The sequence below is a fragment of the Lithobates pipiens genome, unplaced genomic scaffold (genome assembly GCF_037356315.1).
Source record: "Lithobates pipiens isolate NorthernLeopardFrog02 unplaced genomic scaffold, aLitPip1_a1.2 Scaffold_25, whole genome shotgun sequence".
In the NCBI taxonomy this organism is placed as follows: domain Eukaryota; kingdom Metazoa; phylum Chordata; class Amphibia; order Anura; family Ranidae; genus Lithobates; species Lithobates pipiens.
In genome coordinates this window covers 204,511,815-204,535,188 of record NW_027507787.1, presented here as the reverse complement: position 1 = coordinate 204,535,188, position 23,374 = coordinate 204,511,815, and the positions used below count along the sequence as shown (strand labels likewise).

The 23,374-nt window shown below is 48.4% G+C and overlaps 1 protein-coding gene across 1 annotated transcript in view; it reads left to right on the top strand.

Annotated features, from left to right (window-relative positions):
• Positions 1 to 22,977, top strand: part of PRDX3 (peroxiredoxin 3) — a 28,026-nt gene extending 5,049 nt beyond the window's left edge. Inside the window, exons 3-7 of the mRNA XM_077455463.1 lie at positions 12,298 to 12,439; positions 16,040 to 16,175; positions 18,324 to 18,427; positions 19,840 to 20,005; positions 22,801 to 22,977. Coding sequence (XP_077311589.1) covers positions 12,298 to 12,439; positions 16,040 to 16,175; positions 18,324 to 18,427; positions 19,840 to 20,005; positions 22,801 to 22,851 — 599 coding nt within the window. The 3' untranslated portion in view covers positions 22,852 to 22,977. The remainder of the gene's footprint in view (positions 1 to 12,297; positions 12,440 to 16,039; positions 16,176 to 18,323; positions 18,428 to 19,839; positions 20,006 to 22,800) is intronic.
• Positions 22,978 to 23,374: the final 397 nt, after the last annotated feature.

The following is a 23,374-nucleotide window of genomic DNA, read 5'->3' as shown; positions in this document are numbered from 1 at the left end:
CCTCTAGGAGTCATTTCCTGGGTTTATTGGTTCGGTTTTAGCTGCTTTGAGGAGACATTCCTAAGTCCTGCCTCCTAGATGTTTTTAAATCGGTTGATTGGCTCATTTGTAGTTACCAAGAAGAGACATTCCTGTGCCCTCCCGTCTAATCCTGCCCCCTAGGGGTTACTACCTGGGTTGACCGGCTCGGCTTTAGCTGCTGGGAGGAGACTTTCCTGTGCCTTGTCCCCTAGTAGTTATTAGACACATCCGCTGACAAAAAAATTGTTCGTTTTCATTTTCATTCGATTTTTTTTTTATATATATATATTTTTTGGGCTTTTTTCAAAGAATCGAAATTTTGGAAATTCGAAATTTTGGAAATTCGAAATTTTGGAAATTCTGAATTTTGGAAATTCACAAATTTGTCCTTGAATCGAATTGCACATGTCTAGTAGTTATTAATTTATTTATTTATTTATTTTTTTTTTTTTTTAACAAAGGTGCTTTATTATGTAGGTGAATGGAAAAAGTATATCCATTGGTGCGGTACAGAACATGACATGAAGAAGCATTTGTGCACATACAGGTCAAAATACAGTGTACAGTAAAACATGCATCAAAAGTACACAGTCATAGGAACAGAATAGTTAATTTCTTAGATTGTAAGCTCTAATGAAAAGGGCTCTCTGATTCCTCCTTGAAGTAACCGATAAATAATAACTTATTTATCATCTATGTATTAATCGTCTAGTCCCCATAGATTAGTTAGTCTATTAACACTGAGCGCATGCTACTGTTAATATCGCAATACTACAAATTTAGTTATGAAACCAAACGCACGGTCTAAGATCAATCAAATCTCATTTATTTCCCAAGGAAATAAGAAAGCTTATATTAAGGTATTATTAGAAATTACAAGAGTATATGGCATACAATCGGAATACAATACAAGCAATATACTTAGCACGTCCTCTGGCTGTCCTCATGATGGAATGAGAGGGAGTTCTGTTTCAAACATTCCCTTTTGACAAACACATCTCACCGCATCCCATTGCCTACCCCCCTTTGCTTGTGGGCGAATTAGTGTCTCTGGTGCGTCTCCTCCCCCAGGCTAAATATCTCTGACCATCCTGCCATAATTGGCCTCTGGGGGGCAGTGTCTGTCCATGAATTGCAACTACTCCGACTGGGGTCGCATCTTGGGTTTTCGATCCCCGGTGCCCCGCCTGCCCGTTAGGCTCGTCTTGGATCCTCATGGACAGATCGGAGTCAGCATTGTCATGCAGAGTAGCTCTCATCGATAGATAGATGGGAGCCTCTAATCTAAAGTCACAATAGAGGTTTAACTGGTTACATTTCAACCGGGGGAGGGCGTCCTGTTCTCCGGGACACTGCACTATTGGGACTGGGAATCAATGAGTTCATACTGACTCCTGTATTTAATTGTATTGTAACTGTACTGTCTGCCCTCGGTTGTAGTTGCAAAAAGGAGACCTTCCTGTGCCCCCCCCCAGGAGTTACTACCTGGGTTGACTGGCTCAGTTTTAGCTTCTGGGAGGAGACCTTTCTGTGCCCTGCCCACTAGGAGTTATTGAATGGGTTAATTAGCTCGGTTGTAGTTGACAAGAGGAGACCTTCCTGTGCCCTCCCCTCTAATACTGCCCCCTAGAAGATAATACCTGGAATGACTGGCTCGGTTTTAAGTGCTGGGAGGAGACCTTCCTGTGTCCTGCCCACTAGGAGTTATTGACTGGGTTGATTGGGTTTATTTGTAGTTGCCAAGAGGAGACCTTCCTGTGCTCTCCACTCTAATCCTGCCCCCTAGGAGTTATTACCTGGGTTGACTGGCTCGGTTTTAGCTGCTGGAAGGAGATCTTCCTCTGCCCTGGCCCTTAGGCGTTACCACATGAGTTGATTGGCTCAGTTGTAACTACAGAGAGGAGACCTTACAATACCCTCTCCTATAATCCTGCCCCCGAGGAGTTATTACCCGGTTTGATTGGCTTGGACACAGTGTGTGACTGCTAAGAGTACAGATGATGGGGGTGTTTAGGCGGGAGAAGTGTTTGGGAGGGCTATATATCAAAATGATGCTTACATAGTTTTATAAAACAATTGTATTCATACAAAATCCTTTTAAAAAATTGCAGCCAATTACAACAAATATAAAATACACCAAGGTCATGTGAAATGTCGCTTTTATATATTTAACACTTCACTCTCATCTGTGTCCCCCCTCCCCCTTCCACACACAGATCACCAAATATTTTCTCAACATTAGATCACTTCCAACTAAATTTAAAACCAATAACTGGTCCGGTGGAAGGCAGGCACACTTTGCTCTCTCAACACATTTCAGAGACTACGATGTCTGCTTCTTCAAGAGATATTGTGAGTGTATAATGATCATTACATGCAGTTGTGAGGGGTAGGATACCCCAAATCCACCAACCTCTAGATGGCAGCACATTGAATGCTAAAGCAAGGACCCAAATGCCAGAAATCAATACAGGAAACGGGCAACAAATAGTACACTGTCAGATCCTGTGTTTCGTCAGAATTTGTAACAGAAGTGATTTTTCGCCGCCGCCACTTCTCCACAGTAAGGATACACTGAGAAGGGGGCAAGCGGACATCTTGTTACACCCACTGGAGTTTTGCACTTCACACTTATTTTTAACAGTAAACGGAGCTTATAAGATGAAATACAGTATTTAGAAATCTGATGTACTGTTTACATGTTGAATTATAAAGGCAGAGGTGTTCTGTCAGATTAGCAAACCTTTGTGTGAGATCTACAGGTTTGCCAATGCTTTTAAAATTGAACATTGAACAGTCCGCCGGATTTCTTAATACTGTATTTAACCTTATAAGCTCTGTTTACTGTTGAAAATAAGGTTAAATACAGTACTTAGAAATTTGGCGGACAGAAAAAAAAAAACACGATCAGCAGCTTCTGTCAGATGGACATCGATCCCTCACACAGAGAGCCAGTGCCGCCGATCGGTGGTTTAGTTATTCTTTAGGCAGATAAACATTTCATTTTACATAAATTATATGCAGAATACAGCTCCCCCCCCTTTCCTTCAGTATATGATGAGAGCCCCCCCTTCCTTCAGTATATGATGAGAGCCCCCCCCTTCCTTCAGTATATGATGAGAGCCCCCCCCCTCCTTCAGTATATGATGAGAGCCCCCCCCTTCCTTCAATATATGATGAGCCCCCCCAGTATATGATGAGAGTGCCCCCCCCTCCTTCAGTATATGATGAGAGCCCCCCCCTTCCTTCAATATATGATGATCCCCCCCAGTATATGATGAGAGCCCCCCCCTTCCTTCAGTATATGATGAGAGCCCCCCCCTTCCTTCAGTATATGATGAGAGCCCCCCTTTCCTTCGGTATATGATGAGAGCCCCCCCTTCCTTCAGTATATGATGAGAGCCCCCCCCCTTCCTTCAGTATATGATGAAGGCCCCCCCCTCTTCCTTCAGTATATGATGAGAGCCCCCCCTTCCTTCAGTATATGATGAGAGCCCCCCCTTCCTTCAGTATATGATGAGAGCCCCCCCTTCCTTCAGTATATGATGAGAGCCCCCCCCCTTCCTTCAGTATATGATGAGAGGCCCCCCCCTTCCTTCAGTATATGATGAACCCCCCCCCCTTCCTTCAGTATATGATGAACTCCCCCCCCCCTTCCTTCAGTATGTGATGAGCCCCCCCTTCCTTCAGTATGTGATGAGAGCCCCCCCCTTCCTTCAGTATGTGATGAGAGCCCCCCCTTCCTTCAGTATATGATGAGAGCCCCCCCTTCCTTCAGTATATGATGAGAGCCCCCCCCTTCCTTCAGTATATGATGAGAGCCCCCCCCCCCCCTTCCTTCAGTATATGATGAGAGCCCCCCCTTCCTTCAGTATATGATGAGAGCCCCCCCCCCTTCCTTCAGTATATGATGAGAGCCCCCCCCTTCCTTCAGTATATGATGAGAGCCCCCCCTTCCTTCAGTATATGATGAGAGCCCCCCCTTCCTTCAGTATATGATGAGAGCCCCCCCCTTCCTTTAGTATATGATGAGAGCCCCCCCCTTCCTTTAGTATATGATGAGAGCCCCCCCCTTCCTTCAGTATATGATGAGAGCCCCCCCCTTCCTTCAGTATATGATGAGAGCCCCCCCCCCTTCCTTCAGTATATGATGAGAGCCCCCCCCCTTCCTTCAGTATATGATGAGAGCCCCCCCCTTCCTTCAGTATATGATGAGAGCCCCCCCCTTCCTTCAGTATATGATGAGAGCCCCCCCCTTCCTTCAGTATATGATGAGAGCCCCCCCTTCCTTCAGTATATGATGAGAGCCCCCCCCTTCCTTCAGTATATGATGAGAGCCCCCCCCTTCCTTCAGTATATGATGAGAGCCCCCCCCTTCCTTCAGTATATGATGAGAGCCCCCCCCCCCTTCCTTCAGTATATGATGAGAGCCCCCCCCCCTTCCTTCAGTATATGATGAGAGCCTCCCCCCCTTCCTTCAGTATATGATGAGAGCCTCCCCCCCTTCCTTCAGTATATGATGAGAGCCTCCCCCCCTTCCTTCAGTATATGATGAGAGCCTCCCCCCCCCCTTCCTTCAGTATATGATGAGAGCCTCCCCCCCCTTCCTTCAGTATATGATGAGAGCCTCCCCCCCCCTTCCTTCAGTATATGATGAGAGCCTCCCCCCCCTTCCTTCAGTATATGATGAGAGCCCCCCCCCTTCCTTCAGTATATGATGAGAGCCCCCCCCCCTTCCTTCGGTATATGATGAGAGCCCCCCCCCCTTCCTTCAGTATATGATGAAGGCCCCCCCTCTTCCTTCAGTATATGATGAGAGCCCCCCTCTTCCTTCAGTATATGATGAGAGCCCCCCTTCCTTCAGTATATGATGAGAGCCCCCCCTTCCTTCAGTATATGATGAGAGGCCCCCCCTTTCCTTCAGTATATGATGAATTCCCCCCCCTTCCTTCAGTATATGATGAACTCCCCCCCCCTTCCTTCAGTATATGATGAACTCCCCCCCCCTTCCTTCAGTATGTGATGAGCCCCCCCTTCCTTCAGTATGTGATGAGAGCCCCCCCCCCCTTCCTTCAGTATATGATGAGAGCCCCCCCCCTTCCTTCAGTATATGATGAGAGCCCCCCCTTCCTTCAGTATATGATGAGAGCCCCCCCCCCTTCCTTCAGTATATGATGAGAGCCCCCCCTTCCTTCAGTATATGATGAGAGCCCCCCCCTTCCTTCAGTATATGATGAGAGCCCCCCCCCTTCCTTCAGTATATGATGAGAGCCCCCCCCTTCCTTCAGTATATGATGAGAGCCCCCCCCCCTTCCTTCAGTATATGATGAGAGCCCCTTCTTCCTTCAGTATATGATGAGAGCCCCCCCCCTTCCTTCAGTATATGATGAGAGCCCCCCCCTTCCTTCAGTATATGATGAGAGCCCCCCCCCCCTTCCTTCAGTATATGATGAGAGCCTCCCCCCCTTCCTTCAGTATATGATGAGAGCCTCCCCCCCCCTTCCTTCAGTATATGATGAGAGCCTCCCCCCCCCCTTCCTTCAGTATATGATGAGAGCCCCCCCCCCCTTCCTTCAGTATATGATGAGAGCCCCCCCCCCTTTCTTCAGTATATGATGAGAGCCTCCCCCCCCCTTCCTTCAGTATATGATGAGAGCCCCCCCCCCTTCCTTCAGTATATGATGAGAGCCCCCCCCTTCCTTCAATATATGATGAGCCCCCCCAGTATATGATGAGAGTGCCCCCCCTTCCTTCAGTATATGATGAGAGCTCCCCTTCCTTCAGTATATGATGAGAGCCCCCCTTCCTTCAGTATATGATGAGAGCCCCCCCTTCCTTCGGTATATGATGAGAGCCCCCTCCTTCCTTCGGTATATGATGAGAGCCCCCCCCCCTTCCTTCGGTATATGATGAGAGCCCCCCCCCCTTCCTTCAGTATATGATGAAGGCCCCCCCCTCTTCCTTCAGTATATGATGAGAGCCCCCCCTTCCTTCAGTATATGATGAGAGCCCCCCCCCTTCCTTCAGTATATGATGAGAGCCCCCCCTTCCTTCAGTATATGATGAGAGCCCCCCCCCCTTCCTTCAGTATATGATGAGAGCCCCCCCTTCCTTCAGTATATGATGAGAGCCCCCCCCTTCCTTCAGTATATGATGAGAGCCCCCCCCCCCTTCCTTCAGTATATGATGAGAGCCCCCCCCTTCCTTCAGTATATGATGAGAGCCCCCCCCCCCTTCCTTCAGTATATGATGAGAGCCCCTTCTTCCTTCAGTATATGATGAGAGCCCCCCCCCCTTCCTTCAGTATATGATGAGAGCCCCCCCCTTCCTTCAGTATATGATGAGAGCCTCCCCCCCCTTCCTTCAGTATATGATGAGAGCCTCCCCCCCCTTCCTTCAGTATATGATGAGAGCCTCCCCCCCCCTTCCTTCAGTATATGATGAGAGCCTCCCCCCCCCCCCCTTCCTTCAGTATATGATGAGAGCCCCCCCCCCCCTTCCTTCAGTATATGATGAGAGCCCCCCCCCTTTCTTCAGTATATGATGAGAGCCTCCCCCCCCCCTTCCTTCAGTATATGATGAGAGCCCCCCCCCCTTCCTTCAGTATATGATGAGAGCCCCCCCCTTCCTTCAATATATGATGAGCCCCCCCAGTATATGATGAGAGTGCCCCCCCTTCCTTCAGTATATGATGAGAGCTCCCCTTCCTTCAGTATATGATGAGAGCCCCCCTTCCTTCAGTATATGATGAGAGCCCCCCCTTCCTTCGGTATATGATGAGAGCCCCCTCCTTCCTTCGGTATATGATGAGAGCCCCCCCCCCCTTCCTTCGGTATATGATGAGAGCCCCCCCCCTTCCTTCAGTATATGATGAAGGCCCCCCCCTCTTCCTTCAGTATATGATGAGAGCCCCCCCTTCCTTCAGTATATGATGAGGTCCCCCCCTTCCTTCAGTATATGATGAGAGCCCCCCCCTTCCTTCAGTATATGATGAGAGGCCTCCCCCTTCCTTCAGTATATGATGAACTCCCCCCCCCTTCCTTCAGTATATGATGAACTCCCCCCCCCTTCCTTCAGTATATGATGAACTCCCCCCCCCTTCCTTCAGTATATGATGAACTCCCCCCCCCTTCCTTCAGTATATGATGAACTCCCCCCCCCCTTCCTTCAGTATGTGATGAGCCCCCCCTTCCTTCAGTATGTGATGAGAGCCCCCCCCTTCCTTCAGTATGTGATGAGAGCCCCCCCTTCCTTCAGTATATGATGAGAGCCCCCCCCCCTCCTTCAGTATATGATGAGAGCCCCCCCCCTTCCTTCAGTATATGATGAGAGCCCCCCCCCCTTCCTTCAGTATATGATGAGAGCCCCCCCCCCTTCCTTCAGTATATGATGAGAGCCCCCCCCCTTCAGTATATGATGAGAGCCCCCCCCCCCCCTCCTTCAGTATATGATGAGAGCCCCCCCCTTCCTTCAGTATATGATGAGAGCCCCCCCTTCCTTCAGTATATGATGAGAGCCCCCCCCCCTTCCTTCAGTATATGATGAGAGCCCCCCCCCCCCTTCCTTCCTTCAGTATATGATGAGAGCCCCCCCCCCTTCCTTCAGTATATGATGAGAGCCCCCCCCTTCCTTCAGTATATGATGAGAGCCCCCCCCCAGTATATGATGAGTGCCCCCCCTTCCTTCAGTATATGATGAACTCCCCCCCCCCCCTCCTTCAGTATGTGATGAGAGCCCCCCCCAGTATATGATGAGAGCGCCCCCCCTTCCTTCAGTATATGATGAGAGCTCCCCCCCTTCCTTCAGTATATGATGAGAGCCCCCCCCCTCCTTCAGTATATGATGAGAGCCCCCCCCCTTCCTTCAGTATATGATGAGCTCCCCCCCCTTCCTTCAGTATATGATGAGAGCTCCCCCCCTCCTTCAGTATATGATGAGCTCCCCCCCCTTCCTTCAGTATATGATGAGAGCTCCCCCCCCCCTTTCCTTCAGTATATGATGAGAGCTCCCCCCCTTTCCTTCAGTATATGAGAGCCCCCCCCTTCCTTCAGTATATGATGAGAGCCCCCCCAGTATATGATGAGAGCCCCCCCTTCCTTCAGTATATGATGAGAGCCCCCCCAGTATATGATGAGTGCCCCCCCTTCCTTCAGTATATGATGAGCTCCCCCCCCTTCCTTCAGTATATGATGAGCCCCCCCCCCTTCCTTCACTATATGATGAGAGCCCCCCCCCCCCCTTCCTTCAGTATATGATGAGAGCCCCCCCCTTCCTTCAGTATATGATGAGAGCCCCCCCCCTTCCTTCAGTATATGATGAGAGCCCCCCCCCCTTCCTTCAGTATATGATGAGAGCCCCCCCCCTTCCTTCAGTATATGATGAGAGCCCCCCCCCCTTCCTTGAGTATATGATGAGAGCCCCCCCCTTCCTTCAGTATATGATGAGAGCCCCCCCCTTCCTTCAGTATATGATGAGAGCCCCCCCCCAGTATATGATGAGTGCCCCCCCTTCCTTCAGTATATGATGAACTCCCCCCCCCCCCCCTCCTTCAGTATGTGATGAGAGCCCCCCCCCAGTATATGATGAGAGCGCCCCCCCTTCCTTCAGTATATGATGAGAGCTCCCCCCCCCTTCCTTCAGTATATGATGAGAGCCCCCCCCTTCCTTCAGTATATGATGAGCTCCCCCCCCCCCTTCCTTCAGTATATGATGAGAGCTCCCCCCCCCTTTCCTTCAGTATATGATGAGAGCTCCCCCCCCCTTTCCTTCAGTATATGAGAGCCCCCCCTTCCTTCAGTATATGATGAGAGCCCCCCCTTCCTTCAGTATATGATGAGAGCCCCCCCAGTATATGATGAGTGCCCCCCCTTCCTTCAGTATATGATGAACTCCCCCCCCCCCCCCTTCCTTCAGTATATGATGAGAGCGCTCCCCCTTCCTTCAGTATATGAGCTCCCCCCCCCTTCCTTCAGTATATGATGAGCTCCCCCCCCCCCTCCTTCAGTATATGATGAGCTCCCCCCCCCTTCCTTCAGTATATGATGAGAGCCCCCCCCCTTCCTTCAGTATATGATGAGAGCCCCCCCCCTTCAGTATATGATGAGAGCCCCCCCCCCCTTCCTTCAGTATATGATGAGAGCCCCCCCCCCCCCCTTCCTTCAGTATATGATGAGCCCCCCCCCCTTCCTTCAGTATATGATGAGCCCCCCCCCTTCCTTCAGTATATGATGAGAGCCCCCCCCTTCCTTCAGTATATGATGAGAGCCCCCCCCAGTATATGATGAGTGCCCCCCCCTTCCTTCAGTATATGATGAACTCCCCCCCCCCCCTCCTTCAGTATGTGATGAGAGCCCCCCCCCCCCAGTATATGATGAGAGCGCCCCCCCTTCCTTCAGTATATGATGAGAGCTCCCCCCCCTTCCTTCAGTATATGATGAGAGCCCCCCCCCTCCTTCAGTATATGATGAGAGCCCCCCCCTCCTTCAGTATATGATGAGAGCCCCCCCCCTTCCTTCAGTATATGATGAGAGCCCCCCCCCCTTCCTTCAGTATATGATGAGCTCCCCCCCCTTCCTTCAGTATATGATGAGAGCCCCCCCAGTATATGATGAGTGCCCCCCCTTCCTTCAGTATATGATGAACTCCCCCCCCCCCTTCCTTCAGTATATGATGAGAGCCCCCCCCCTTCCTTCAGTATATGATGAGAGCCCCCCCCCCCCTCCTTCAGTATATGATGAGAGCCCCCCCCCCCCCTCCTTCAGTATATGATGAGCTCCCCCCCCTTCCTTCAGTATATGATGAGAGCTCCCCCCCCCTTTCCTTCAGTATATGATGAGAGCTCCCCCCCCTTTCCTTCAGTATATGAGAGCCCCCCCCTTCCTTCAGTATATGATGAGAGCCCCCCCAGTATATGATGAGAGCCACCCCTTCCTTCAGTATATGATGAGAGCCCCCCCAGTATATGATGAGTGCCCCCCTTCCTTCAGTATATGATGAACTCCCCCCCCCCTTCCTTCAGTATATGATGAGAGCGCTCCCCCTTCCTTCAGTATATGATGAGAGCGCTCCCCCTTCCTTCAGTATATGATGAGCTCCCCCCCCCCTTCCTTCAGTATATGATGAGCTCCCCCCCCCCTTCCTTCAGTATATGATGAGCTCCCCCCCCCTTCCTTCAGTATATGATGAGCTCCCCCCCCTTCCTTCAGTATATGATGAGCTCCCCCCCCCTTCCTTCAGTATATGATGAGAGCTCCCCCCCCTTTCCTTCAGTATATGATGAGAGCCCCCCCAGTATATGATGAGAGCCCCCCCCCTCCTTCAGTATATGAGAGCCCCCCCCCCTTCCTTCAGTATATGATGAGAGCCCCCCCCCCCCTTCCTTCAGTATATGATGAGAGCCCCCCCAGTATATGATGAGAGCCCCCCCTTCCTTCAGTTTATGATGAGAGCCCCCCCAGTATATGATGAGAGCCCCCCCTTCCTTCAGTATATGATGAGAGCCCCCCCAGTATATGATGAGCGCCCCCCTTCCTTCAGTATATGATGAACTCCCCCCCCCCCTTCCTTCAGTATATGATGAACTCCCCCCCCCCTTCCTTCAGTATATGATGAGAGCCCCCCCCCCTTCCTTCAGTATATGATGAGAGCTCCCCCCCCTTCCTTCAGTATATGATGAGAGCCCCCCCCTCCTTCAGTATATGATGAGAGCCCCCCCCCTTCCTTCAGTATATGATGAGCTCCCCCCCCCCCTTCCTTCAGTATATGATGAGAGCCCCCCCAGTATATGATGAGTGCCCCCCCTTCCTTCAGTATATGATGAACTCCCCCCCCCCTTCCTTCAGTATATGATGAGAGCCCCCCCCCCTTCCTTCAGTATATGATGAGAGCCCCCCCCCTTCCTTCAGTATATGATGAGAGCCCCCCCCCTCCTTCAGTATATGATGAGCTCCCCCCCCTTCCTTCAGTATATGATGAGAGCTCCCCCCCCTTTCCTTCAGTATATGATGAGAGCTCCCCCCCCTTTCCTTCAGTATATGATGAGAGCCCCCCCAGTATATGATGAGAGCCCCCCCTTCCTTCAGTATATGATGAGAGCCCCCCAGTATATGATGAGTGCCCCCCCTTCCTTCAGTATATGATGAACTCCCCCCCCCCTTCCTTCAGTATATGATGAGAGCCCCCCCCTTCCTTCAGTATATGATGAGAGCCCCCCCCCCTTCCTTCAGTATATGATGAGCTCCCCCCCCCTCCTTCAGTATATGATGAGCTCCCCCCCCTTCCTTCAGTATATGATGAGAGCTCCCCCCCCCTTTCCTTCAGTATATGATGAGAGCTCCCCCCCTTTCCTTCAGTATATGATGAGAGCCCCCCCAGTATATGATGAGAGCCCCCCCTTCCTTCAGTATATGATGAGAGCCCCCCCAGTATATGATGAGTGCCCCCCCTTCCTTCAGTATATGATGAACTCCCCCCCCCTTCCTTCAGTATATGATGAGAGCGCTCCCCCTTCCTTCAGTATATGATGAGCTCCCCCCCCCCCCCTTCCTTCAGTATATGATGAGCTCCCCCCCCTTCCTTCAGTATATGATGAGCTCCCCCCCCTTCCTTCAGTATATGATGAGCTCCCCCCCCCTTCCTTCAGTATATGATGAGAGCTCCCCCCCCTTTCCTTCAGTATATGATGAGAGCCCCCCCAGTATATGATGAGAGCCCCCCCCCCCCTTCCTTCAGTATATGAGAGCCCCCCCCTTCCTTCAGTATATGATGAGAGCCCCCCCCCTTCCTTCAGTATATGATGAGAGCCCCCCAGTATATGATGAGAGCCCCCCCTTCCTTCAGTTTATGATGAGAGCCCCCCCAGTATATGATGAGAGCCCCCCCCTTCCTTCAGTATATGATGAGAGCCCCCCCAGTATATGATGAGCGCCCCCCTTCCTTCAGTATATGATGAACTCCCCCCCCCCTTCCTTCAGTATATGATGAACTCCCCCCCCCCCCCTTCCTTCAGTATATGATGAGAGCCCCCCCCCTTCCTTCAGTATATGATGAGCCCCCCCCCTTCCTTCAGTATATGATGAGAGCCCCCCCTTCCTTCAGTATATGATGAGAGCCTCCCCCCTTCCTTCATGATGACTGTAGAGCACCTTCTCTTAATGAAATGACTATAAAGCTCCTCCCCCTTCAGTATATGATGACTAGAGCTCCTCCTCCTTCAGTATGTGATGACTAGAGCTCCTCCCCCTTCAGTATATGATGACTGTAAATTCTATCCTACAGGTTCCACGCGGCTCCTCCCCGCCGTAACTCAGCTTGCCCCACAGTTCAAAGGGACAGCCGTTGTCAATGGAGAGTTCAAAGATTTAAGTTTGGACGACTTCAAGGGAAAGTATCTGGTGTTGTTCTTTTACCCATTGGACTTGTGAGTATTTCTTGGGGAGGGGCTTACGTGGGGTGATAAATATCACAAGCAGCCTTGTTGTGGGGAGATATCACATATGGCGCAGTTGGGGGATGGGTTGGTGGATATAGCATTTGGCTCTGGGGGTGTTGGTAAATCCCACATACGGCTTTTGTGATGGGGGTGGTCCATATCATATACGTCTGGTGGTGAGGAGGTGGTAGACATTGCATATAGCTCTAATTAGAGTGGTAGATAATACATACAGCTGGTGGCGGTATGGGGCTCCGGTGGTGCAGAGTGGTCGATGGCACATGGGGCTCCGGTGGTGCAGAGTGGTCGATGGCACATGGGGCTCCGGTGGTGCAGAGTGGTCGATGGCACATGGGGCTCCGGTGGTGCAGAGTGGTTGATGGCACATGGGGCTCCGGTGGTGCAGAGTGGTCGATGGCACATGGGGCTCCGGTGGTGCAGAGTGGTCGATATCATATATTGCTCAATAGGGATGAGCCGAACACCCCCCTGTTCGGTTCGCACCAGAACCTGCGAACAGACCTAAACTTCGTGTGAACTTTAGAACCCTATTAAAGTCTATGGGACTCGAACGTTCACAATCTAAAGTGCTCATTTTAAAGGGTAATATGAAAGTTACTGTCCTAAAAAGTGTTTGGGGACCTGGGTCCTGCCCCAGGGGACATGGATCAATGCAAAAAAAAGTTTTAAAAACGGCCGTTTTTTCAGGAGCAGTGATTTTAATAATGATTAAAGTGAAACAATAAAAGTGTAATATTCCTTTAAATTTCGTAGCTGGGGGGTATCTATAGTATGCCTGTGAAGGGGCGCATGTTTCTGGTGCTTAGAACTGTCCCTGCACAAAGTGTCATTTGTGCAGGAAAAAAAAGTCTTTTAAAATCACTTGCGGCTAAATTGTCGGGTCTCCGTAATACAGAGAACACTCAATGAGTGTTCTCTGTATTAGCCGACAATTCATTCATTCATTGATTAAAAAAAAAAAAAAAAAAAAAGCGTGGGGGTTCCCCTAAATTCAATCAAAAGGCCCTTCAGGTCTGACATGGATATTAAGGGGAACCCCGTGTCAAATTTAAAAAAAAAATTGACGTGGGGGTCCCCCCAAATATCCATACCAGACCCTTCAGGTCTGATATGGATATTAAGGGGAACCCCGCATCAAATTTTAAAAAAAAATTGACGTGGGGGTCCCCCTAAATATCCATACCAGACCCTTTATCCGAGCACGCAACCTGGCAGGCCGCAGGAAAAGAGGGGGGGACGAGAGAGCGGCCCCCCCTCCCTCCTGAACCGTACCAGGCCACATACCCTCAACATTGGGAGGATGCTTTGGGGGTCTGTGACCCCTCAAAGCACCTTGTCCCCATGTTGATAAAGACAAGGGCCTCATCCTCACAACCCTGGCCGTTGGTTGTGAGGGTCTGCGGGCGGGGGGCTTATCAGAATCTGGAAGCCCCCTTTAACAAGGGGACCCCCAGATCCCGGCCCCCCCCCTGTTTGAAATGGTAAGGGGGTACAAAAGTACCCCTACCATTTCACAAAGAAAGTGTCAAAATGGTTAAATAAGACAAACACACTTTTGAAAAATTCCTTTATTAAAAATAAAAAAAATTTTAAAAAAATTCCAGCGGTGCTAATCCACTCTTGCTATCCAGCGACGGGTCTCCGGGGTCCAGCGATGGATGATCATATCCAGCGACGGGGGATCTCTCAGTCCAGCGCTGTCCATACCTCCTTCTTCTGTCTCCACTGCGGAGACACTGCAGAGAGCCGAGCGCTGACATTTCTTATATTGGGAGGGCGGGGCCACCCGTCACCTGACCCCGCCCCTCTGACGCAGGAGAGGGAAGCCAGGGGTTCCCCAGTGACGTGTGGGTGACCCCGCCCCCTCTGATGTAACGCAGGTTTCCGTTACATCAGAGGGGGCGGGGTCACCCACACGTCACTGGGGAACCCCTGGCTTCCCTCTCCTGCGTCAGAGGGGCGGGGTCAGGTGACGGGTGGCCCCGCCCTCCCAATATAAGAAATGTCAGCGCTCGGCTCTCTGCAGTGTCTCCGCAGTGGAGACAGAAGGAGGAGGTATGGACAGCGCTGGACTGAGAGATCCCCCGTCGCTGGATATGATCAACCATCGCTGGACCCCGGAGACCCGTTGCTGGATAGCAAGAGTGGATTAGCACCGCTGGAATTTTTTTTTTTATTTTTAATAAAGGAATTTTTCAAAAGTGTGTTTGTCTTATTTAACCATTTTGACACTTTCTTTGTGAAATGGTAGGGGTACTTTTGTACCCCCTTACCATTTCAAACGGGGGGGGGCCGGGATCTGGGGGTCCCCTTGTTAAAGGGGGCTTCCAGATTCTGATAAGCCCCCCGCCCGCAGACCCTCACAACCAACGGCCAGGGTTGTGAGGATGAGGCCCTTGTCCTTATCAACATGGGGACAAGGTGCTTTGAGGGGTCACAGACCCCCAAAGCATCCTCCCAATGTTGAGGGTATGTGGCCTGGTACGGTTCAGGAGGGAGGGGGGGCCGCTCTCTCGTCCCCCCTTCTTTTCCTGCGGCCTGCCAGGTTGCGTGCTCGGATAAAGGGTCTGGTATGGATATTTAGGGGGACCCCCACGTCAATTTTTTTTTAAAATTTGATGCGGGGTTCCCCTTAATATCCATATCAGACCTGAAGGGTCTGGTATGGATATTTGGGGGGACCCCCACGTCAATTTTTTTTTTAAATTTGACACGGGGTTCCCCTTAATATCCATGTCAGACCTGAAGGGCCTTTTGATTGAATTTAGGGGAACCCCCACGCTTTTTTTTTTTTTTTTTTTTAATCAATGAATGAATGAATTGTCGGCTAATACAGAGAACACTCATTGAGTGTTCTCTGTATTACAGAGACCCGACAATTTAGCCGCAAGTGATTTTAAAAGACTTTTTTTCCTGCACAAATGACACTTTGTGCAGCGACAGTTCTAAGCACCAGAAACATGCGCCCCTTCACAGGCATACTATAGATACCCCCCAGCTACGAAATTTAAAGGAATATTACACTTTTATTGTTTCACTTTAATCATTATTAAAATCACTGCTCCTGAAAAAACGGCCGTTTTTAAAACTTTTTTTTGCATTGATCCATGTCCCCTGGGGCAGGACCCAGGTCCCCAAACACTTTTTAGGACAGTAACCTGCATATTACCCTTTAAAATGAGCACTTTAGATTTCTCCCATAGACTTGTATAGGGTGTTCCGGCTTTTCGAATTTGCTGCGAACAGCCCAAATTGTTCACTGTTCGCTGAACAGGCGAACAGGCAATGTTCGAGTAGAACATGAGTTCGACTCGAACTCGAAGCTCATCCCTATTGCTCAATTACTTTGCACAGTCAGTTGTGTCTCTGCGTCTTCTAGGTAAAGGGAGGCTCCTGACTGTTGTCTTATCTGACCCCTTCTGGGTCTTAGGCCATCATTGCAGATAAGGGCGGAGGCATCATAGTTGGTGGAAGTGTGTGCTCTGTACAGTATAGATATAATTAGTCTTAAAAGAAAGGAATCTGACTTCCTAGACTGTACTATAACATCTCTGTCTCCTATTGCAGCACCTTTGTCTGTCCCACCGAAATTGTGGCTTTCAGTGACAAAGCCAATGAGTTCCATGATGTCAACTGTGAGGTAGTTGCTGTCTCTGTGGATTCTCATTTCTGCCACCTGGCCTGGACAAATACCCCAAGAAAGGTGGGTGTAAGATCACTTGCTCCCCCTGCCTACAGGTTAGTATCACAGATTTTATAAGGGCAGGCTCAGGAGTCACATGGTTTCCTCAGCTTCCTTAAGCTGTTGCTGGCAGTATTTCAGCAGATACTCCACCCTGCTACTTTATACACTTTTATCAGGATTAAAATTAGCATAGGCCAGCAGCTTACATAATTGTGGTAAAGGGTCCTATGGAAAACATTTTTCACTCTTGGTTTTTATTTGTCACAAGATGAACAGAATAGGCAACGTTAACCTAAAGTGCAGGCTGCAGGGTCTCGGAAATACAAGCCATAGGCTCTCAGGATCCCTATATTGTATCCTACCCAGACAGGGTAGTCCTTCAACCATGAGTATGCTGCCATGGGAAGGCACCAGGAAAACGAAAAATTAAGGAAAGGTAAGTATCCAATTGTATGTTTTCCTGTTGCCTTCATGGCAGCATACTGATGGTTGATGGACTACCCTGTCCGGGTAGAATACAATCCTGAGAGCCTAAGGCTTGTATTTCCGAGACTCTGCCACCTGATGTAATGGCCATGTGTATGCTGCTATGGATAGGCACCAGGAAAGGAAAATTATGTAAAGGTAAATATTAAATTTTCAGTTTTTATCCTCGTTAAGACCCCTTTCACACCACACCGCCCATAGCGTGGGCGTTAAAACGCCGCTATTTTTAGATTTGCGGCGGATTTGAAATCCAATGGGGCAGCGTTGTAATACCGCCGGCAAAACGCTGCTATTGCGGCGTATTGCCGGCTGTTTTAACCCTTTCTGGGCCGCTATCTGGGGGTAAAAGCGCCCTGCTAGCGACCGAGAGGGTTAAAACTGCCGGCAATACGCCGCAATAGCAGCGTTTTGCCAGTGGTATTACAGCGCTGCCCCATTGATTTCAATGGGGAGCAGTGGTGGAGAAGCGGTAAACACACCGCTCCAAAGAAGCTGCTGGCGGGACTTTTCCCTGACGTCCTGCCAGCGCACCGCTGTAGTGTGAAAGCCCTCCGGCTTTCACACTACAGACGACAATGGTGCAGCTTTTTTAGGGCGGATTGCAGGAGCTATTTCTAACCATATAGCGCCTGCAAAATGCCCTGATGTGAAAGGGGTCTTAGACCCCTTTCACACCACACCGCCCATAGCGTGGGAGGTAAAACGCCGCTATTTTTAGCGGCGTTTTACCGCCGGATTTGCAGCGCATTTCGTCCGCTAGCGGGGCGCTTTTACCCCCCTGCGCTAGTGGCCAAGAAAGGGTTAAAACCGCCGGCAATACGCCGCAATAGCAGCGTTTTGCCGGCGGTATTACAGCATTGCCCCATTGATTTCAATGGGGAGCAGCGGTAAACACACCGCTCCTTCACCGCTCCAAAGGAGCTGCTGGCAGGACTTTTCCCTGACGTCCTGCCAGCGCACCGCTGTAGTGTGAAAGCCCTCGGGCTTTCACACTACAAACAATGGTGCAACTTTTTAGGGCGGATTGCAGGCGCTATTTCTAACGCTATAGCGCCTGCAAAACGTCCTGGTGTGAAAGGGGTCTTGGGGACCACTAGATATTTTGATGCGATTGGGTTTTGCTGCTGCCTTCAAGAAAAACTGGACACTGAAAAAAAATAAAAAAAGCCGTTGGCCAGCTATGTGTAACCCTTCCTACTCTCACCATGCCTCAGGTTGTCGCTGGTGTCCTAGGAGGACATATTTGCTCTACTTAGAGAAGATTTGACCTTTTTTTTGTTTTTACTAGCATTTTTCATGTTCTGGATTTTTTTTTCTCTAGTCAAGACTTCATCTGTGTGCTGCTAGGCTGACTATGCAATCATCTGGATCCTCTAACCCTCGGGTCCTCCTTGGAGGCTGTAACTGAATTCCTCTGGACTGCTAATCATAGCAGTTACCCCTGAAGGTGGAAGTATAGCCCAGTTATATCAGAATATCTACTGATTTTGTGTCCTTTACGAACTCCAAGTTACAGTAAATACAAAAATGCCTGTTTTTCTTACCACTATTCAAGCCTACAACATATTCAGTAAATATGATAGTGTGAGGAGAGGACACCCTTCAAAAGTCAGTGTTCATTCTGTGCCTGGCTTTATTTATGTAAAGATGTCTTAATGAGTGTACCGTATTGCCTTATAGAACGGAGGACTGGGACACATGAATATTCCGCTGCTGTCTGACCTAACAAAGCAGATATCCCGTGACTACGGAGTTCTCCTGGAAAACCCAGGCATAGCTCTAAGGTAGGCTATGTTTATTCTTTCCCTCCACTTTATCTTTGCCCCATTGTTCTTTTCCTTTCCTCTCTTCTGCCCATTCCTTTTCCTCTCCTCTGCCCATTCTTTTTCCACTCCCCCCCCCCCCCCCAACAAAAAAAAAGAGTAAAGGAGGGCACACCAACCTTGTGCATTACGAATGGTAGATTTTATTAAAAGCTATAACAACAATAATCGTAGTTGAGACTGCGTCTCTGAACGCCTGCAACCCGGACCTGATATTGGAAGGGTCAGATGGCATCGCAAACAGCTGATGTGCTTCAAGGGCGTGCCCTCTTCTTCAGAGTCTTAGCGGTCAATGACTCGTCTCCTCTGGTTTTCTCTCTATATGTATCCACATGCCTACGCCCATATAGAGGTAACCAGAGATGAGTCATTGCCCGCTTAGGCTCTGAGGAAGAGGGTATGCCCTTGAAACGCGTCAGGCGTTTCTGATGCCATCTGACCCCTGCACAAGGTCAGTGCGCCCTCCTTTCCTCTTTGTTTTTTTTTTTTTTGTTTCAGTTTTAAGAATACCCATTGTTCTGAGGAGGGCAGCAAGACTGCAGGCACTGTTTGATATAGAGGGTTGGTCGCACCACTTATTCATAGACTAAGTGCAGGAGATTATTGTTGCTTTTTTTTTTTTTTTTTTTCCTCCACCATTCAGGGATCGCTGACAACTTTCACAGGTGAAATAACATGTATATTATCACCATTAGGCTGCATTCACACCTGGGCATTTGAGATGTGTGCCAAATTGCCGCGATTCTGCTCGCAATTTAAAAACACTCTGCTAAAATGACAAATCTCACAATGCGTATTTCAGATGCCAATTATTTTAATGGCACCTAAAAACACGGCTTCAATTGCGGCAAATGGCATGAAGCTTGTCGCCCGAAAGAAGCTCCTGACTTTTTTTTTTGGGGCGAGAAGCTTCAAGCAGTGCAGTTTGCTGCAATTGCAGCACACTTTCTCACGTGGCAGAATGGCACCCTGTTTTTAGGTGCCATTAAAATGAATGGCATCTGAAAAATGTGTTGTGTGATTTTGTTATTTTAGCAGATCTTTGAAATCGCAATTCTGCCCACGATTCAAAATGCCCAGGTGTGAATGCAGCCTTTGTGAAATGCCGCTCCCAGTTTTTACCCCAGTCGGGGGTAAAAATGATTACAGGTAGATGATTACCCCAGCCAGCTTTGCTTCTATCCACACAACCTGAGCAGAAACCCCTCAAGAATTTAGGGTTCATTGAACTCTGTCAACTGCACTTTTGCTCCGCTAATCTGTGGAGTACACTGCTGGACCCCTGGGCATGGTGCTCATTGTGCCCTAATAAGTTACTGGAAATGGCTGTACTGACTCCATTCACAAGGCTGTCTTCTGTTTTTGTCTTTCAGGGGTCTCTTTCTCATCGATCCTAATGGAATAGTGCGACACATGAGTGTGAATGATCTTCCTGTTGGCAGAAGTGTGGAGGAGACTCTGAGGCTGGTGAAAGCCTTTCAGTATGTGGAGACACATGGAGAGGTGTGCCCGGCCAACTGGACTCCCCACGCTCCTACAGTAAGTATACTGTCCCCCTCCCCTTCTCAGGAATTACATGGCTGACACCAGTGAATCTTTGCTTTCCATCCAAGTTGTACTAAACACCATCCCCCAAGTATACATTTTAAATGAAAAATTGAGGCAGACCCCCAATTCTCCTACATGGCACATTGGAGATGTATTAACTGTCATTACAGACAAATATAAAAGTAGCTTTGTTCATATAATAAAAGGCATGCAATTGTTAAAAGCTAATCTATATCCCAGAAGTAATGATCACAATAGTATAATAATATATAATATGGTCTTATATTCTTTATTGTAGCTATTATATCATGTTCCATATCAGTGTAAACTAAAGGCTCGTGGATCCTGATGAAGCAATGGATATATGCGAAGCACGTTGCTCTACGGTGATATTGTTGTGATCATTATTTCTGGGATATGGATTAGCGTTTAACAATCTATTATTAGGTGCCACTCATGGCCATCATCTGTACTGTATATTTGGAAAAGGAACAAGAAAGGATCTCAGGCTGTACAGGCCACACAAGGAGAAAACTATTTATGGTAAAATAATACAATTAGTAACAAAAATTAAAAGGATTTTATCCAATATACATGTTGGTTATAAAAACAATACTAGTGCTGGTATATCATTGTGCATATTCATACACCAAGGAAAGAATGCTGATAGCATAAGTCCTCATATGCAAACGCATTTCGACAGTACTTTGCTTCATCAGGGCCTATGAAGACATTCCAGCGCTATTATACAACAACCATACATATCAGTATTCAATATATTCTTGCGTTCAGTATATGGGACCCACCTCAAGCACAAGAAGCACCAGCACCATCACTCCCTGGGTTGGTGCTGGAGCATTAGGAGACCCCACCAATCACACTCCAAATGGAACATCAACTTTAAGGTCAAGTATACAGTCAGAGTTCAGTCAGGGTGCTTCAAACGGGCATAATCTATTTATTCTATTTGTCAGAGGAAAAAGCAATAGGAAGAGGGGAAGGAAAAGAAGAAAAAAAGGGGGGGGGGGGTTGGAAGGTAGGAGGGAAAAGAAGAAAAAAAAGGGGGGGGGGGTGACGGGATGCTTCTGGACCCTATAAACTCGAATCGTAGCTATCACATTATTATTATTATTATTATTATTATTATTATTATTATTACCGGCACTTCTCCGTTCGCTACACACCCACATTCTGCACAGGTAACAGTGTATGTAAACGTGACCCAACACAGATTGATTACACGCTGTTCGATTTATTGGTCCTTGTACAGCATATTTATAATATATATTCAAGATACAGCCCACCAATGGGATATTACCAATCCAAGCCATGACAAACACCTCCCCCATGTACATACAGTTATCCATAGCAATTTACGCCTATCAATGTTCAGACAGTTTTTAAAACAATAAACGGGCTATCTAACCCATCTCTTTCAATGGGGAAGGGGGGGGGGGGGATAATGACGAAGTAAAGGATGGAAGGAAAGTAAAGGGAACAGGAAAAAAGGAAAAGTCAAGAAAGAGGGAGAAGGCACATAGAACGCTATATAAAGTTCCAAATCTATACTTGTGTCATATCATTATAGCCCTATAAATCGTGTACGCCATGCTTTTAGCAATTTCATGTGTTTTATTATATGAACAAAGCTACTTTTACATTTTATATTTTGCTTGTAGTAGCATTGATACACCCCCCCCCCCCCCTCCAGTCTCCTATGTAGGAAAATTGGAAGTCTGCCTTATCTTTCTATTTGACACATTTGTTTTGTGTTCCTCGTCATCTTCACATTTCCACTTTTTTGAGTATCCTCATTGTTCTTCTGGTCCTGCCCACTATGATAATCATCTTCTTGTCTTGGACTGTCTGTGCACTTCCTATAAATCTGAGGATTTTTTTTAAATTTTTTTGTAAAATAGTTTAGGTTATAAAATCCCCCTTCCCAGTGTTCCCTGGTCTCTCTCTATACATTTTAGCAGACATTGCAGATTAATTCATGTGTTTTCTATGCCATCATGTGACCGTATAGCTCTGTCCCCACTCTGTAAATGTGCAGCTGATGGGAGGGAACTCTTTCCTGCCAACAACCCCTAGAGCAGCAAATGCCGGAAAGCGACATCACTGCTTTATGAATCCTCTCTGCTGTCATACCTCCACAACTTAGCGGTCATATGACTGCATAGAAAAACAGAGCTTAGCTTTCACATGACCGCATACTAAAAGCTATTTACTTTGCCATTTCAGCTTAAATGTATGCAGGGCAGTCGGCAGCACTAGGGAGGTAGCATTTCAAAGGGGGGATATTGTATAACCTAAACTCCTACTTTAAATCTTACCCACATGTCATGCGATTTCAATTAGCGCTGTAACTAGCTAGGCATAGAAATCAATCTGGATGGACAGTAGACATGAAAACTATCTTTGTGATGTTCAGTGGAGCACTTGATGAATCTGTGAAGGTGGAGGTCCCCCTTAATCACACTGCCTGTATCTGTCTGCTGGGTGTCATTGTTCACACACATGTCTGAGCGTGGGGAGAGAAGAGGAAAAATCCTGTGCTGGAGATGTAACAAATAATACCTACTATGATTTTCTTTTCTTGGCACCAATCCATTGTGGACATGCATGTGGTAGTAGCCGCCTCTACATAATGGTGCCAGGAAAATCCTTTAGAAAGAGGACATTTCTTTGGTTTTGTATTTCCCATGTATGCTTCTCCCACACAAGGAGTTTGCAGTGCTGGTCACATGCTCTGTGTTGGAAATAATGTGTCTTCTCTCTTACAGATTAAACCAAGTCCAGAAGGATCAAAGGAATACTTTAATAAAGTGAACTGAACGCCCCGCTCACCGCAGATGTCCACAATGCTGACCACTGTGCCTGTAAGGGGGGTGGGACATCCCCCACAGATTTTCCGCTGTATAGTAATGTTAGTTGATTGCTCAATAAACCACTCAAACCATCCTATTGTCTGTGGATTGATCAGTTGGAGAATGACAGCAGTCAGTTATTGGTGGGGGGAGGCTGCGTCTGCCAAGGCAGAACCAATAAGGATCCAGTATCCTAAGCATCTGTGCTTCATGTGGTACCGCTATCAAAGTCTCAGATCATCTGTGTTTTATATGTGACCACCATCCACCCCGAGAGAGATGGGCACTCAGGTCTCTCACCCAGCTGTCCTATTTACCCCCTCAGCTTCTAAACTTGGAAATAAGAATGTCTGACTTTACAGTTGTGTATAATTGTACCTTTAAATGTTAAATTCACTTTCATGACAAATGAAAAGGTGAACTACAAATATCCTTGCCACCCCTCTGGACTCTGCTGCACATAGCACCAGTGATGTCCTTTGCTGCTGAT